Below are 18,050 nucleotides of genomic sequence, written 5' to 3' on the forward strand. Positions count from 1 at the left end.
TTTGATCCTCCAAAATGCACCAACTCGCATTTGTCCGGATTAAACTCCATCTGCCATTTCTGTGCCCAAGTCTCCAATCTATCTATATCCTGTTGCATCCTCTGACAATCCTCGGCACTATCAGCAACTCCACCAATCTTTGTGTCATCCGCAAACTTACTAATCAGACCACCCACATTTTTCTCCAGATCATTTAAATATACTGCAAATGACAGAGGTTCCAACACTGATACCTGCGGAACACCACTAGCTACAGATCTCCGTTCTGAAAAACACCCTTCCACCGCTACTCTGTCTTCTATAACCAAGTTAATGCTGTATCCATCTAGCCAGCCCACCCCGAATCCCATGGGATTTTAGTTTTTGTATCAGTCTGTCATGTGAGACCTTGTCAAATGCCTTACTAAAGTCCATATGAATTACATCCACAACCCTTCCCTCATCAATTTTCTTTGTCACCTCTTCAAAAAACTCAATAAAGTTGGTGAGACATCACCTTCCCTGCACAAAAACCATGCTGCCTTTCACTAACAAGTCCATTTTTCTCCAAATGTGCCTCAGTATCTTTTCCAAAAGCTTCCCCACCAGTGATGTAAGCTCACAGGCCTATAATTTGCTGGATTATCTCTGCTTCCTTTCTTAAACAAGGGAATAATTGGCTATTCTCCAGTCCTCTGGAACCTCGCCTGTGGTCATAGATGATGTGAAGATATCTGTTAAGGCCCCAGCTATTTCTCCCCTTGCCTCCCGCAGTAACCTGGGATAGAGCCCATCCAGCCCTAGGGACTTATCTACCTTAATGCAATTTAGCACACTCAACACTTTGATATATTGACCTTCTCAAGATCGTTCACATACCTATCCCTGACCTCAACATCCGTCATGTCCTTCTCCCTGGTGAATACCGATACAGAGTACTCATTAAGGATTTCACCCACTTCTTGTGGTTCCACATTAACTTCCCTCCATTGTCCTTGAGTGGCCTACTCTTTCTCTTGCTACCTTCTTGCTCCCAATACATGCATAAATAGCTTTGGGATTCTCCTTGACCATGTTGGCTAAAGCTTTGACAGAGAGTCATCGGACTCGAAACGTTAGCTCTTTTCTCTCCCTACAGATGCTGCCAGACCTGCTGAGATTTTCCAGCATTTACTTTTTCATTTCAGATTCCAGCATCCACAGTAATTTACTTACATCTAACAAATTGCTCTCCATCCAAGTCCCTGGCTGTAAGGGATTCCCTGTCAATATGGGGGGGGGGGGGGTTAAGTGAAAGTCATCCATCACAACTACCCTGCTTTTTTCACACCTTTTCAGTATCTGACTACACAATTGCTCCTCGGTCTCCTGCGGGCTGTTGGGAGGTCTGTAATACATTCCCAGCATTGTGATTTCACCCTTCTTATTCCTGAACTTCACCCATAATACCTCATTACAAGATCCCTCCAATGTGTCCTCCCTCAACACAGCTGTGATCTGCTCCCGACTCAGCAATGCAACTTCCCCACCTCTTTGTTTTGCCTTCTGTCCCGTCTAAAATAACAATATCCCGGAATGTTAAGCTGCCAGTTCTGTCCCTCCTTTAACCATGTCTCTGTAATTGCAATTACATCATAGTTCCATGCCATAATCCAGGCTATCAGTTCATCTGTTTTACCTGTTATACTTGCATTGAAGCAAACACACTACAGGCCTACAGTCCAGCTGAGCCCTGCGGCTTCTCTCTGCCGGCCCTTACTCTGCGCTGTTTATCTCAGTCTCACTTATTTCCCCAGTCTCTACACTTACTGGCCTGCTGTTCCGGTTCCAACCCCCTGCCACACTAATTTAAGGGAGAAAAGAAGGTATTGGGCGGCATGGTAGCACAGTGGTTAGCACTGTTGCTTCACAGCACCAGGGTCCCAGGTTCGATTCCGGCTTGGGTCACGGTCTGTGTGGAGTCTGCATGGTCTCCCAGTGTCTGTGTGGGTTTCCTCCGAGTGTTCCGGTTTCATCCCACAAGTCCTGAAAGACATACTTGTTAGTTGAATTGGACATTCTGAATTCTCCCTCTGTGTAACTGAACAGGCGCCGGAATGTGGTGACTAGGGGGTTTTCACAGTAACTTCATTGCAGTTTTAATGTAAGCCTACTTGTGACAATAAAAAGATTTTTTATTGCTGGAGATGCTTTAGCTTTGATTGGATTGGTCAGAGTGAAACAAATCCAAACTGGACAACGGAATAGAGGTATTCATATAGCGATTCATTGTATGTGAGAGCAGCTGTTACTAACTGGGGAAAGGTTAGGGTATTATTCTTAAGTAATAATAAGAATTAGTTTCCACCTGTGTGAGGGAGCGAAAAGGGAGTGTGTGCTTATGTCCTTGGTTTTGTGAATAAACTGATGCTAAGGAAAGACACTCCAGATTCCTCTTTCATTCAGCGAATGAGCAATAGGCTGTAACATAGTGGTGTTGGTAAACAATGATCTGGTCAATTGTGGCCAAGGGTGCAAAGAGGGCAAGGAGGGATATTGCACCATAGCTACAGTCAACGCAAATAATGCTGCGACTGGGGTTAGATTTGAGAAGGTACCAGCGTGTGAGGAAAGGAACCCATTCATAACATCGACTAGAATGGGCCAGGAAAGGAATCTCATCCGGCACTGACCATCACTTTCAGAAGAGGAGACAGGGAGAAAAATGGGAATAAATGCATTGAGTTTCAATTGTTTTCCCACTAAGGTTGCAGTATAATGTACAATACAGTAGGAAATGTAGCTGAATATAATATCAGTGTTAATATCTTTACATTATGAGAATGTATTCTGTGCGATGGAGGTTAACCCATGGTTGAGGTTAGATTATTAGGATTCCATAGGGGAATTCTAAGTAAGCAGGAGGTGTCAGGTAAATGCAATTTATTGTCTAAGAATTATAGTTAGTTTACAACTAACATGTCTACCTTTTGGTTGTTAGTCTTCTGTTAAGATGTGATGTCTATAACTGTGCAATCTTGTATATAAATGGCACTGACATTCTAGTTGGAATGGAATGTTTGTGGTTTGACATTGCCATCAACGGCTGTAGTTGCATAACACACAAAGAGCACATGACGATAATCTCAGGATTGAAAGGTTTAGAGCATTGTCCATCGAGAAGTCCATTGTCCATCAAATAAAAACTGGGTCACTTTCTGTACTTCTTTGGCATTTGGTGCTGAGAACTTGCCTGGATTGGTTGGTAGTGCACAGACCGAGAGGGTATCCTATTACAGGAATTGTATAGATGTGTCAGCTTGCTTCTATTTTTGTCCTAAAACCAATAAGTTGAATGATCGCAAATGTCTGAACCTATACAGCTTAGATTAATATACTTGGTTGATATAACAAAGGGAAGGTACATTAGTGCTGGGGAATGAACTGTGGAAAAGCAATGAGCCCTAGTCCCTGTTGCAACAATGTGTTGAGCTTCTGTTTCCCAGACTGTGTGCTTGTGATCTTTTGGAGTGAGATTTAATTCAACGTTACGAGCAGTTTCTTTGCCATGAGGCCACATTCACCACTAATTGAATAAAGAAAGAAAAATACATTTTGCAGCCAGTGGACAGTTTAGACTTTCAGCCTCTCTGGTGAAAGATTTGCATCTAGCCCACTGTGCCAGCAAGCTTCAGGAAAGGTTTGTCGTATTGTACCAAGTTTGAACTCAGGAAAGTTTTGACCTACCCGGGCTTTGATGATGGTGGGTCGAGGATCAAGGATTCCTTGCATTTTCCTCAGCGCAGGAATTACAAAGAGATTGCAGGTAACAACTGCTGACACCGGATTTCCTGGAGGGTAATCAGATTGGCATGAAATAACAGCACCAGATTACAAATAATTAACTGTGGCATGCAAAGAGAATCATGCCTGGAACCAAGCAGGCTACTGCTCCAACTCCAAAAACCAATTGAAGACACAGTTGGAGAACTAATCATCTCTGCTCTTTACTTCCAGGTATTTTCTGATGGTTAGCCTGTTTTTTTTTGCTGCTGTGATGACTGCAGTGGAAACACTTGCTACAGTGCCATCTGTACTGACCCATTATTCACGGCAGAGCTTCCATTAGTGGTTGTGTAGCAACAGGAGCAGGCATCATTGAGACAATGCAGCATGGTGCTGTGAAGCTTCCACTGCAGACTGCAGAAGGTGGCTTCCTAATTTAATTTTGCTTTTGCCCGCGCTGAGAGGGTCAGCTCAGAGCAGTTTATCTACTGAGCTGGCATTGCCTGAAGTTCAGAGCACGGGTGGACTTGGGAGTTAATTCAAGAGCTCCTGCTTGGATCCAAAGAAAACTTCAATTGGGTTCAAAACTGCCTCCACCATTTCCGTTTACCTCAACTCAGTGAGATAGAAGCAAAAACTAAAACAGGAAGGTTGGATGAATACATTGCACTGACAACTGCAAGGCACTGCATTACAAATGATACATTGCAGCAGCTGTCTGATGTGTAACTGGTTACACAAAGTCGATAGAATTAATACAACCAAAAGAAATCCTTGGGCATCACACAAACAATAGAATGGCCAAGATTTCCCTTTCATAAATAATAAAACCGATTACTGTGAATCCATCACAGTGGGAATGAGTTATGAAGGGTGTTTTTGCAAATGAAATTGGACTAATTTTGCTTTCTATTCAAATTACCATTCAAGCTTCAGCACTACCCACACTGAAGTTCACAACATCAAAAGCATTCACTGAACAACACAGGCCTTTTTATACTAAATATTACACAAAGGTTTTAACGATAGGACATGCATGCTTCAGAACTGTTACTTGTCTACAAGTGTTTTTTAACTCTCCAAGATTTACATAATTCAGGCTAAAACGAAAAATGCTTTTAGCGTAGAACAAAACATTATACCAGTACGCATTTCACTGGTGAAGCAAATCACGTGAATTATGAGGAATTACAGGCTGAGCTCATTGTAAAAAGACTGTTTCAGAAAACATTATTTGATAGAATTATCAAACTGAATTTGCTTGTAGTCATATTTGAAATTATTGTATTTTGAGAAATTACTCCATTCTGAAGAGTTATGACCTGCTAATGTTGATAGTGCCAATTTTATTTGACTGGTGTGATGAAATTATGAGCTCAGAGCACAAAAGGCTGCATTTTGCTGCCCTCTTTGGTTGGTCTTCAATGCATCAACATTGAACATTCACTTAAGGGTTCTGTTCACACAACAATTGCTTTTCTGTTATAAAATTACACTTTGTCTCCAGACAAGTAAGTGAAGATAGTGGGAATAGTAACAAATGCAGTTGTGCAATATTGTCAAGTGACCCACGAACATTAGAACATATTTTTAAAATGTAATTTCCCCACATTTTATTGTGATATTTTCACCCTAATTCTCAACTAAAATCACCCACTAATTTCCTTGACTTTAGTCTTCCTCTGCTTGCTTCAAAAAAGTTTTTGCCCTTTTCCTGATCTACATGCCTTGTCCCTGGTTTACTGGGCTAGCCCCAAGGGAATAATGTTACTCCCCAAAAACAGGTAGGTTGGGTGCGAGTGAGAAGTAAAAATGTCATAAAATTCACGAACTTGATTGCAACTCATTCATTTTTAACTGAGGTGGGTAGGGTGGAGGGGTCAATAGAAGTGGCAGGTAGGTTAATAAAATCTTTGAAGGAATTGCGTGTTTCCATTTCTGCAGATTTTCTTTTAATTCTGTGCCCATTTGATCTTGGATTTTCAGGCTCGCAAAATGCAGCCGGCAAAAGGAGATGAGAATTAAGTTTTACATGATGTCGCGCACTGCTTGTGGACCAGGAGGAGCAGAGTGTTTCCTTCAAGCTCAAACAACTTACCTGCTTCCCTCCCTACGATGAGATGATCCTCCACAATCTACGATTCCTCCCAATCCCCGCCCCCCCACCACCACCACCACACACACACACATCCACAATCTCCCCCACACCACAATTATCCCACCCCATTATCTCCTTTCTACTCCCTGGTTTAGGACTTGTGCCACAAGCTTTCCTACTCTACAGGACCTCTGTGAACCTGTACATCCAAGTTTCAGGTCCACAACCCCTCCCAGCAAATATTGGGGGCTGTCAAGTCTCTGCCAACATTGTTTTATAATCAGGCGCTAAGTGGTGTGGATGATAATTGTGGCCTGCTATTAACAGCACTGTGGGTGTACCTACACCACATGGTCTACAGCAGTCCAAGAAGGCAGCTCACCAGTACCTTCTTGAGTTCCCTTGCCAATAGCACTCAAATCACATCAGATCATGTTTAAAAAACCTGACATTTCTCCCATAACCACTGGAAATGGCTAAGGCTAAGCCTCCAATTGGTGTCCCTCACTGATGGTATAAACCAACAAAAATACTTCTTCCTCATATGAGCTAACAATCATTGGTTCATCATAATGAAGCGTTTTTAAAGCTTTTAATTTCACTTAATTCATCTGCCGAACAAAACTTAGCTGAAAGTGAGATTCTCTTACTAAAAACATTAAAGGATCATGACATTTTGTTCATTATATCTTTCCAACATATGTATTTTTGAAACTTGAGATGCGACAATCTTGAACCCATCACAAAACTGACCCACGTGTTTGCTTGGAGTGCAAAAGGCACTGTGAGTTTGCTTTTTTCTTGTCCAGAGGCAAAATTGCAGGACCCGATGGCCTACTGCATGTCCCAAGAATACAATCCCTCCTGCACTAAAGTTCAAATGCAGATGTCACCACCATCTGTCCAGCCAGAGCTCCAAGCTGTGAATCTGTTCCAGAGAGTTTCACAGGCAAAAGTGATGTGCCATGCAAACTTTTAAAAATTGTTACAGAATTCTGAACTTTATTAATGCATACTCTTGCATAAATGTTATTTTGTTCCTGTTATAATCTTGCAGATGGTTTGGTTCCAGGTTTTTACTGCAGAAATTGGGCTCTTGCTCACATAAGCCACCTCCATCTCATCCAGTAGTCTACACTGACCTCAGGAACAAGAGGAAGGACCTTTCTGCATCTAACACCAGAGATGCATTGGGCTGGATCTTGCTGGAGAGAGGCATCTCTTGGCATACCCAGTCAGCTGCAATTTTCTCCAAAACCTTGAGTTTAAAAATGCTTTGTGCAAGGTCATGTGAGAGTACCTTTAAGAAATGGGTGTTTATAAATGGGTGTGTATATAAATATCTGTAGTGAGTGTACCTTTAAGAAATGGGTGTTTACTACTGCAGTGATGTCAGAGAGTGGGTGAAGCTGGGCTGTCTGTCAGCTTTTTACTTTTGTTTTTGAGCAGGCTGCAGGGTGTTTTATAGTTTTGTTTTCAGTGTTGGAGCTGAAGCCAGACCAAGCAGGTGTACTGCTGTTCTCTCTGCCATCAAAAGACTATCTCTTGATCATTTGGTGAATTCAGAACTATAAATGTTCTCAGTAGTGAATGTAAACCTAATGTGCTTCTGGTAAAAGGTGTTTTAAGTCATACGGATGTTAAAAGGAAAGCTTAAAGGATTACTTAGTGTTGTAGTCTTTGGGGCTTGTATTTGAATTGATGGTTGCTAAGATGTTCACTGTATGTTTTAAAAAGGTTAACTTGAGTTCATAGAATAAACATTGTTTTGCTTTAAAAAATACTTTTCCATTTCTGCTGTACCACACCTGTAGAGTGGGCCGTTTGCTCCCCATACCACAATCTAATAAAAGTTGTGGGTCAGGTGAACTCCATGATACACTTTGGGGTTCTCTAAACCCTGGCCCATAACAGCTATAACGTGCTAGGATTGCGAGTTGATAAAGGTGCAGCGAGGTCAATGGGACATATCTGACCTCAGTGAGGAGTAAGATCAGCAATCTATCGCCTTAATCAGTGAAATTCAAGGATCAAAAGAGAGCCAAAAGACTGAGGTTGAATTAGAGACAAATTAGGTACAGAAAAAGAAATAGAGAGAGTGAAAGATAGATTAGATTGAGAATAAGATACAGAAAGGGAAAGTAAGGAAAAAAAACAAAAATGTAAAATTTGACACACTTAAAATTTTCAAGAACAATTTACCATCTAAGCTTTGAAACTCCACAGTTCATTTTCTAGGCCAGAGAGGTTGAGTGGCACTTCATAACAATGTCACACAGTTGAAAATGTACATACGTTATTAATTACTACACAGTTTTCAATGGTGAGGTTAATGCATAATTAATGTGTGAAATTGGCAAGTTCTTAAAAATAACGGAAAGGCTTAGGCCAAGATACTGTTGGTGTGAAACAAATGGTGCAGAGTTTTAATTGACCAGCGGGTTCTGGAGACTCTTAATCATCTGAACTTGCTGGCTGATTTAGCAAATAATAACTATATTGTTTGCACACCGTTATTTATTCAGCAAGAATCCAGCCCAATACTTCATCATTGGACAGATAAAAGGCCTGTAAAATACTCATACTGGGGAAATTTTCGAACATATAGTATAGGCAGTACTTACAGATACTTCACCGAGTTATTATGCTTTTACCAAGATTTTTCTATCAGTATGGTGTCCTCGAGACAAGTTGCCATATCAACCCCAAAATACGGAAGAAACAATTGCTGTGTGAAAGAGGCTATATTCTGGGTTCATCAGGCTTGCTTGAAAGATTTGCAAAATGTCAATTACTTTCCATTCGCACATATCAACTCAAAGTTTGGCACTTCCACCAATCAAAATGTTGTAATAAAATGTCTTGTCCTACGGGGGTTTCAGTCATTTAGAAATTAGGCCCATTTTTTTTATCAGGCCACCTTCCAGAGTCACAGCACTTTCCCAGTATACATTTTTATTTCTTGCAAACGCTGAATGACAGCTTATTTCCACAGACTAATAAAATACAAACTCAATGATGGGCACCCAGCTCAATTATCATTGTAGGCTCCTTGTATTTTGTAGTTAGTAACATTAAATGTTAGAAAAGATGGGAGAAACTAAATAACATCCTGGCCAAATCTGACAACAGGGACCAGTGTTTGAAACTCAGAAGTTGCCCTGTAATTCCAATGCACCATAATATTTGTCGATGGGGTCTGGTTGATAGTGAATGTTTACACGTGCACATTTCAAGTTACAGTTGACACTCGTTCCAATTTTCAGTCAGGAAAAAAAAATCTCAGCTGCATCCCAACTTTTTAAAAGTAGAAAGGTACAATTTGCCATATTTACTTATTTCAATAGCCTCTTTTTGACCTCCGATACCACAAATACCAATTTTGTGGCCTTCCTCACTGCTATTTTTGACTGCTCTGCTTTGTTTGGGAAGAGTCAAAGGGTGACTTGCCCAAACAATTTTCCTTCTTTTCCTCTGAAGAAATGTCTGGACTCCACTTTGAGCATCTTGCCCGAGACTGATCGAGATGAGCAATTCAACATCTGGCAACAACCATCAAACTACTTCCGTCTTTTCTTTTGCTTACTCATGCCATGATATACAGACGGACTGGCAAGGGATATGGAAGGACCAAATTAATTAGCTTGTCAGTCATAAATGTCTGTTGAAAATGTTTTAGCAAATAACAGCAACCAAATAAAATTCTATTCCTGGAATTCCTGATATTTGAAAAATATTCCCATACTGCACAGCAGTACAGCTATGATATCTTTTCCACACTATATTAGTTAAGGAGGAAGACTACTGTAGGAAATAATTACAGTGGGTTCTTGCTACAGATTTGAAAAATCTGAAATATAAGTGCGAGTGGACAATCCCTGGAAATATTTTCACTTATCATGCTGCAACTCGTGACTGCCCCAGTGGCACTGTGCATTCACGTATTGATACCCTATACCGCAGAATGGCTGGAGTCAGGCTTGCAGCTCAGATTCTGTGCACCTGTTGAATTTACAGGCCCAGGTGCACAATGGCAGAATGGTTAGTACTGCTGCCTCACAGTGCCAGGGTTCAATTCTGACCTCAGGTGACAGTCTGTGTGGAGTTTGCACATTCTCCCCATGTCTGTGTGGGTTTCCTCCGGACACTCCCGGGTTTCACTGCCAAGGGAGGGTTAGAAATTTAAAGCAGATGTCAATTCTTTTGCGCTGACTGACTCGCTCAAAGCGAAATTGGCAGAGGTTTATGTTGCCCAGCATCAGGCAACCTGGGTCTCAGGGAGATGTTTAAAAGAGGAATAACTGGGAAAGCTGGGCTAAGAAAGAGATCTTTGAATACAAAACTCTACAATTTATCTGCTTATTGGTATAAGCACATGAAGTACTGGCTATAATATATACTGAATAGTTTATTTAGTGGTAATTCATTGCCACAAAAAAAAAGTTTGTGATACTGTAATATCCATCATGCGATGCCATATACCTTCAGATCCTACGTCACCATCAGCCTCTACCGCGCCCGCTGCAATAACGGTAAAAAAAAGTTAAAAACGAATGTTATTTTCAAATAAACTATTCAATATATATTACAATCAATCAACAAATAGCTTGCGGTGACTTTTAAGGCTTCAATTCAAAATCAGGGGCTCTGCTGATGCTCTTCAACCACTCCAGCTCACGTTTTGCGACTCATGGCATCAGTTCTGCTCAACTGAATTGCAGCCTTGTAATTCAATGCCAGCTATACATCATCCCATACACAAGAGTATATTAAAACGTCGTGATCCTTTTGCCCAATGATTCCAGTGCCAAAGTATTACTATTTTTTACTTATCGCATCATTATGCAGCAAATAAAATTTTGATTTAAAATTTGTTTGAACCCATTTGTTTTCCGTACAATTTAGTTGCCTATTTTCTAGAAAAACCTGAATCAATGCAAAATGCTCGGCGCTACATCTCCATTGCGCATGTATAAATATGCTTGACATGTGGTTGACAAAGTCTGAAACAGCAACTGGGTTAAGACTGATTTCATTTCCAAGTGAGGAAGGCAAACCAGAAACTAAGCAGATTTTGCTAGACTTTAGAGCATGTCACAGAAGGTGCTGTACTTAAAAGATGAAGTGGAAATCAAAAGCAAAACTGTCAAGTTAGTTTGATGATGAACACTGCATAAAATAAGAATGGTGAGTCATTGCAATGACATGACACAATTATGTTTTTACGGCACAAATCATGCCATCGTGATATGAATTCAGCTGAACATTTATTAACCGGTGAAATAAAAACTGGTGGATCATCAAGGATGGATACAATGAGTTTGTATTATGTTATCCATGTACTATATTGCTAAATAGAAATGAGATCTTTTCGGGGGAAGGGCGTGCCATTTCACTACAGGCCCCATTAGCTGGTACAGATCCAAAACACCAGCATAATGTAGGTATCTCAAGCACGCAATCATTAACCAACCAACAGAATTTCAAGCTAACACCTCAGATCGTCCTATACCATATACAAATAGAAATGAAACCACAGCCTTTAAATAAGATTACAATTCATTTCACCAAGTAGGACTGATTACACAGATTAACAGGGTCTGGACTTCTAAAGCTGTCGTACAGAAAAAAAAGTCATACTTCCAATTGAACTGAAGCTTATTTAATAGATAATCTATACAAAGAGTAATATCCGTTGAAATAAATTAACCGTCCAAAAGTGATATGCGGAATTGGAACACCCACATGGTTGCAAATATTACACAAAACTGTCCATAAATTTATAGTGTACCATATTAACATGTCTTACCTTGGACAGAACAGCTAACAGCAATTTTAAACTGGTCACAATTCTAAATTACACAATATTCTGCCAAGAGATTAGCAGGTCTGTTACCTGGCAGCGCAAAGATAATTTTTCTGATGCCATCGATGTCCAAAGTTGCAAAGGTTGTTGGGAGGCTGTGGAGGGAAGGATGGATGTTTAATATCTTGCTTTGACTAAAATATTTTCATTACTTTTAAATTTCATGTGTTTGAAGTAAAATGCAATTCCACCAAAGGTCGGTTTTGTCATTAAATTAACTTATGGTTGATCTGTATCTTAATCCTTTCTACATGCATAATGTTATGACCCTGCTAGGAACCGTTGACGTTTAAATAAGAGATCTGAACACCCTGTAATGAACTGACAGAACTATGCCTCAAGATTTCACGTTTTTAATCAAAAGCAAACTTTATTACATAAACTAAAATAATTTTAAAAAGCAAGCACTACTAACAACACTATAGTTTAAAAAGACTTCCTGCATGGCAACGTGGTATGCATTAGGATGATTCAATCAGAAATGCAAACAAATTATTTTACCTTCAACACACCTCTTTCATTCTCTACCCCATAGAATTAATTTATATTTCTAATGGATGTAATTGCCATTTCTCCAGACTCCATGCAACCATTACAATCTTAGAGATGGATCATTCATTTTTCACGTTTTTCACTATCAACCCTGATCTTGCAAACACAGGGCACCTTTTAAGTATAATAAACCTTAACTTGTTTGAGTTGCATTTATATCAGAGTTGTTTTTAATCAGATTCTCAACCACATGTCACCATTTTCGACAGTAAAAACAGTTTTTACTTCCTAAAACTAAAAGTTATACTTCCGGGCAACTACCTTAGTTGGAAATATAAATTCATTCTATGGGGTACTGAATAAAAGAGTTGTGTTGAAGGTAAAATAATTTGTTTGCATTTGATTGAATCAGTCCAATGCATGCCGAGTTGCCACGTGTGGGGATTGATTTCAATTCCAACTGTGATTCTATCGTGCTTAGAGGGGGCTGCAGTGTTGTTTGGCAATTGGGGCCTTATAAGGTAGAGAAGCTTTTAAGTTTTAGTTTAGCTAATTTGATTGCAGTTGGAGATAGATAGTGAGAGATATGGCAGCTCTCACACCTCTGCTGCTTGAAGGAGTTGGTTTTAGAAGGCCATCTCTCTCAAGCAAATCCATACTATGGACTAATGGTTAAGTAAAATAGGTGCCAGAAATCTAAAGTCTAGCTAGTTAAGGAAATTAGACAAATGAAGAAGTTTCCAAGAAATCTGGAATTAACGGATGAAACTGGGAACCAGAACAGATTACTGTTCAGTAAAGTCACAGAGTTGAAAAAGCATTAGATTATGAGAGGCAAGTAAGATAGCTGCAGTAGTGCTAAGGTTTGTGAGTAATTACTAGTTCGGGAGATATTATTTGAAATAATTGTGGAAATTGGTGGCTGGACTTTGGAGTTTGTGTAAAGCCTTTAAGACAAAGAAAACCTGAAGGGAGAGGTATAAAACCTGAAAGTGAAACCTTGATGGAAGCAGTGGAGCGAAAGCATAATTTAAAAGACAATTTGAAAGTCCAAATTTTGAAAGCAAGAGTTCAGTGAGGCAAAGTGGCTCAAGGCAAAAGAATCATCTGGGTGGAGTTGGGGAGAAATCCACACTCACTTGGGTTCAGAGAGAAGTGTTCCTTACCACAGTCATCATGTGTGCTTAAAAGGGACTTTGCGTGTTAATGAGATCATAACAAAAGCAAAATCCACTGTAATTATGCCAACATTACCTGCGGTTTGTGGTAAGGGTTTCCAACATAATTAAGTGTTCTGGTTTTGAGTTAATGTATGTGACAACCTAACGCCTTAGATGCTACATATGGTGCAAATAGCAAAATAAAGTCAGCTTCAATTCATTGGTGACACTTTCGCTTTGGAGCCAGAGGGCTATGGGTCAAAGCCTCACCCCAGAACTTGAGCACAGAATCTAGAATGGGGCTTTAGTACAGTACAGAGGGAATGGCACTGTTTTTTATTAGAGCATTTAACCATGGTCCAGTCAGCCTACTCAGTTGTATATAAAGGATCGCTTGGCATTAATGCAGAGGAGTTTTCCTGTTGCATTACTATATTACTTGTACCATTTTCTCTCGTTGTTTAATTTCTCCTGTCTTCCACCCTATTACATACCTTCCATTTTATTCTTCTCCACAACGCACAACGCTTACACGCTTAAAACCTGTTATTTCGCTAACTTTTTGCAGTTCTGATTCAAGATCATCAAAGCAATAACTCGATCTCTCTCTACATATGCTACCTGACCTGCAGAATATCTCCAGTATTTTCATTTTTTACTTCAGTTTGCCGACTGTTTTGCTCAATACTTATCCCTCAACTACCACCATAAACAGAATAACTGTTCAGTTACAAAAGCAAAATACTGTGGATGCTGAAAATGTGAAATAAAAACATAAAATGCTGGAAACATTCTGAGGAAGGCCAATTGACCTGAAACATTGGGTGGAATCTTGTGCAGGCGATGAGGGTCTCGGATTGGTGAGACCCCAGCCGATGCCTCTTTTCAGTAAGGCATGCGCATCTTGTGTCACCCAGGGACTTAGCAGGCCAACAGTGGGCATTCACCAAAGGACCCTATGGGCAAAAGTCCTTACTGAGGGCTCAAAAGCAGAAGGACCCCATTCTCATCCATTTTAAATGAATCAATTTAAATCAAGTGCTTTCTGCCACTTCAGATTGATCCTTTGTCTGCTCCAGGCCTGAGTCTCAGATACTTTCTTCCAGCGTCTCTCATCCGTTCACTGATTCAAATAGCCTTCCAAAGCTGACTCAGGCCTTCTCATCTCAACAATGACTCCAGAATTGTGCTGTGCTTTGCAACAAACTGGTACCTGAATGGGGTACTTAACTGTATTTCAATCAATAATGACATAAAATTGTACATTTTACAAGATACTGTGATAACACCTGCTCAATAAAATGAAACCAGAATTGCAGCTTTATTGAGGATCAACTTATATCGTGACCACCCCTAACTTCTATTGACTTTTAGATTTTCGCATAATGTAGTTTTGTAAGCAAAGATACGTGGTGAGCTGTAAACTCTCAGGAAAAAGTCAAGTACCTCTTCATATAACGAATTATTTTTATTTGTTAATCATCTCTCTGGGACAGAAAAGCTAATCTGTCATTTATGAGATCAGAAGTTGAATTGACTTTAGGTTAATGGGATTAATGATTCCTCTCTTTGGTGGGTGTAAATGCCTTTCGTGAAATTAATTTTGCAATCTCAATCTCAATCCAATTCCTGGTTGACTCGTGTCTGGAGCAAACAGCTTGCAAAATGGCAATTTGGAAATTAAAATTGACAAAGATAGATTGGAGGGAGCTTCCGTCTGCATCTGACCAATTCAATTCTTTATTAGAGGAGCCCTTGATGCTGACAGCAGGTGTCATAAACAGTTAGAGTGAATAGGAAGAAATTGTTTTTCCTGGTAAGAGGGCAAAGAATTAAGACAATTGGCAAAATAATCAACATGTGTGTGTGGGGGTGGGTTGAGGGAACTAAGGAGATTTCTTTTTACACTGTGAGTTGTTGTGACCTAGAACGTATTGCCTGAAAGAGTGGTGGAAGCAGATTCCACACTAACTTATAAAGGTGAACAGACAAATGACTTGAAGGGGCTATGGGGAACAATTCAGGGAATCTGGATGAATTGAATCACTGAGGGCGAGTTTGAGCCCGCACGCTCCGCCGAGAGAAAGGCAGCGTGAAGGAGCTGCAGATGCAGTTTGACCTGTTATCCAGATAAGGCGGTGTACTGGTTGAGATGCTGTGGAGGGGGGCTGGGTTACGTACGAGTATGGAAGAAGGCCAGTCATCTTTTGGCTTGCCAGTTGAGGCGGCAGGGAGCCTCCCGAGAGATTATCCAGATCAGAGTCTCGAGTGGCAGGCTGGGCGTGAAGGCTTGGAGGAGCCGATGGGCACAAAAGAGGTCTTGACAGCAAAGGGCAGGTGCAGACAGGTAAGGCCCCAGAGCCAGAGGGTTCCCGGTGGAGTTTTCCAAGATGTTTACGGGACAGCTGGTGCTGTTATTAGTTGGGAATGTTTGAGGACTCGGTAACGGTGTTCCCTGCCTGAGACACTGATGCAAGCATCAATTGTACTGCTATTAAAAAAGAACAAAGGACAAGGATCCCATAGAATGTGGGTCGTACTACCCTATTTCTCTACTTTTTTCTCCAGAAAATATTTTATTGAGGCATTTATAATTTTAACATTTTAAACAACAAAGAAATCCAACACACACAAAAACTCCACAATAACATACCCAACTCCCCCAGCACTAGACCCTAACTACCCATACATTAGATTCCCTGCCCTTATTCGTCACTTCCATGCCTCCCCCCCACACCCCAAAACCTGCTGACGGTCAATTCTCCTTGAAGAAGTCGATGAAAGGCTGCCACCTCCAAGTGACCCCCTATAATGAATCCCTTAAGGCGAGCTTAACTTTCTCTAGCCTAAGAAACCCTGCCATGTCACTGACCCAAACCCCCAACTTTGGAGGCTCCGAGTCCCTCCATCCCAGCAAAGTCAGTCTGCTCTCTCCTCCCCTGGGCTCCCGAATCTTCCGACCCTCTGAATATCGCACCTCTGGACTCGGAGTCACCCTCCCTTCCAGCATCTTTGGCATGACATCCGAAAATCCCTGCCAAAATCCCCTCAGCCTCAGACACGTCCAGAACATGTGCACATGATTCACAGGACCTCCCCCACACCTGTCCTCCACCTCCTCAAAAAAACAGCTCATCAGGGCCACAGTCATATGAGCCCTATGGACCACCTTGAATTGGATCAGGCTAAGCCCGGCACACAACGAGGATGCATTGACTCTCCTCAGGGTCTTTTCCCTTACCCCGACTTCCAACTCCCCTGCCAGCTCTTGCTCCCACTTCCTCTTCACCTCCCTTCCCACTCCATCAGTTCCTTATATATTTCGGAGACCCTCCCCTCCCCAACCCCTGCTTTTGACACCACCTTATCCTGTAGCCCCCTTAGTGGGAGACGAGAGAAGCCCGGGACCTGCCTTCGAACAAAATCCAGCACTTGCAAGTACCGGAACCCATTCCCCCCTGGCAACTCAAACTCTTTCTCTAGCTCCTCCAGGCTCGGGAAACCCTCCTCAATGAAGAGATCCCCAAATCTCTCAATCCTTGCCCGCTGCCACCTCCTGAAGCCCCCGATCAGCCCCCCCGGAGCGAACCGGTGATTGTCACAGATCGGTGACTACACCAACTCCCCCCTCCAGCCTCGTGTGCTGGCTCCATTGCCCCACACTCTCAGGGCTGTCAATACCACTGGGCTTGTGGAGTACCGAGCCGGCAAGAACGGCAGAGGTGCCGTTAACAAAGCCTTCAGACGCGTGCCCTTGCAAGATGCCGCCTCCTTCTGCTCCCACACCGACTCCTCCCCCACTACCCACTTCCTAACCATCGATATATTAGCCGCCCAGTAGTAATTAATAAAGTTTGGAAGGGCCAAGGCCCCCCCCCCGGCCCCCCGCTCAAGAAGGACCTTCTTCATCCTCGGGACTTTCCCGGCCCATACAAAACCCGAGATCACTGCATTCATCTTCCTGAAAAATGCCTTAGGGATGAAAATTGGAAGACACTGAAACACAAGCAGTAATCTCGGGAGGACTGTCATTTTCACAGTCTGTACACCCTCCCCGCCAATGACAGCGGTAGCACGTCCCACCTACAGAAGTCCCCTTTCATTTGCTCAATCACCCTGCCCAAATTTAATTCATGAAGCTGACCCCAGTCCCTTGCCACTTGAATCCCCAGTTACCTAAAACTCCCTTCCACCAGTTTGAAAGGCATCTCCCTCAGTCTCCTATCATGTCCCCTTGTCTGGATCACAACAACCTCACTCTTACCCATATTCAGCTTGTAACCTGAGAACCGGTCAAATTCCTCCAGTATCCCCATAATTCCTGCAATCCCCCCCAACGGGTCTGTTATATAAAGAAGCAAGTCGTCCGCATAGAGAGAGCCCCTATTCTCCACCCCCCTTCTCACTAACCCTGCCAAATGTTCGATGCCTGCAGCACCATTGCCAAAGGCTCTATGGCCAGGGCAAACAGCAGTGGAGAGAGTGGACATCCCTGTCTCACCCCCGACACAGACTAAAATATTCTGATCGAACCGAGTTTATCCTCACATTCGCCACGGTGCCTGATATAACAACCGGCCCCAATCTACAAAACCCTGCCCAAACCCAAACCTTCCCAGGACATCCCACAAATAGTTCCACTCCACCCGAACAAAAGCCTTTTCTGCATCCATGGCCACCACCACCTCGA

The 18,050-nt window shown here is 41.9% G+C and overlaps 1 protein-coding gene across 16 annotated transcripts in view; it reads right to left on the bottom strand.

Moving 5' to 3' along the window:
* The window catches only part of LOC140396543 (gephyrin), a 799,798-nt gene that overhangs the window by 18,509 nt on the left and 763,239 nt on the right, over positions 1–18,050 (bottom strand). For 9 of the 16 annotated variants that reach the window (XM_072485332.1, XM_072485277.1, XM_072485374.1 and 6 more), the window contains 3 exons: positions 11,739–11,803; positions 10,325–10,363; positions 3,706–3,809 (listed from right to left, as the gene is read on the bottom strand). In XM_072485332.1, the coding sequence (XP_072341433.1) occupies positions 3,706–3,809; positions 10,325–10,363; positions 11,739–11,803 (208 nt within the window). The remainder of the gene's footprint in view (positions 1–3,705; positions 3,810–10,324; positions 10,364–11,738; positions 11,804–18,050) is intronic. The other 7 variants (XM_072485304.1, XM_072485313.1, XM_072485401.1 and 4 more) reach the window with 1 other exon arrangement.

This window comes from Scyliorhinus torazame, chromosome 2, assembly GCF_047496885.1.
Source record: "Scyliorhinus torazame isolate Kashiwa2021f chromosome 2, sScyTor2.1, whole genome shotgun sequence".
NCBI lineage: Eukaryota > Metazoa > Chordata > Chondrichthyes > Carcharhiniformes > Scyliorhinidae > Scyliorhinus > Scyliorhinus torazame.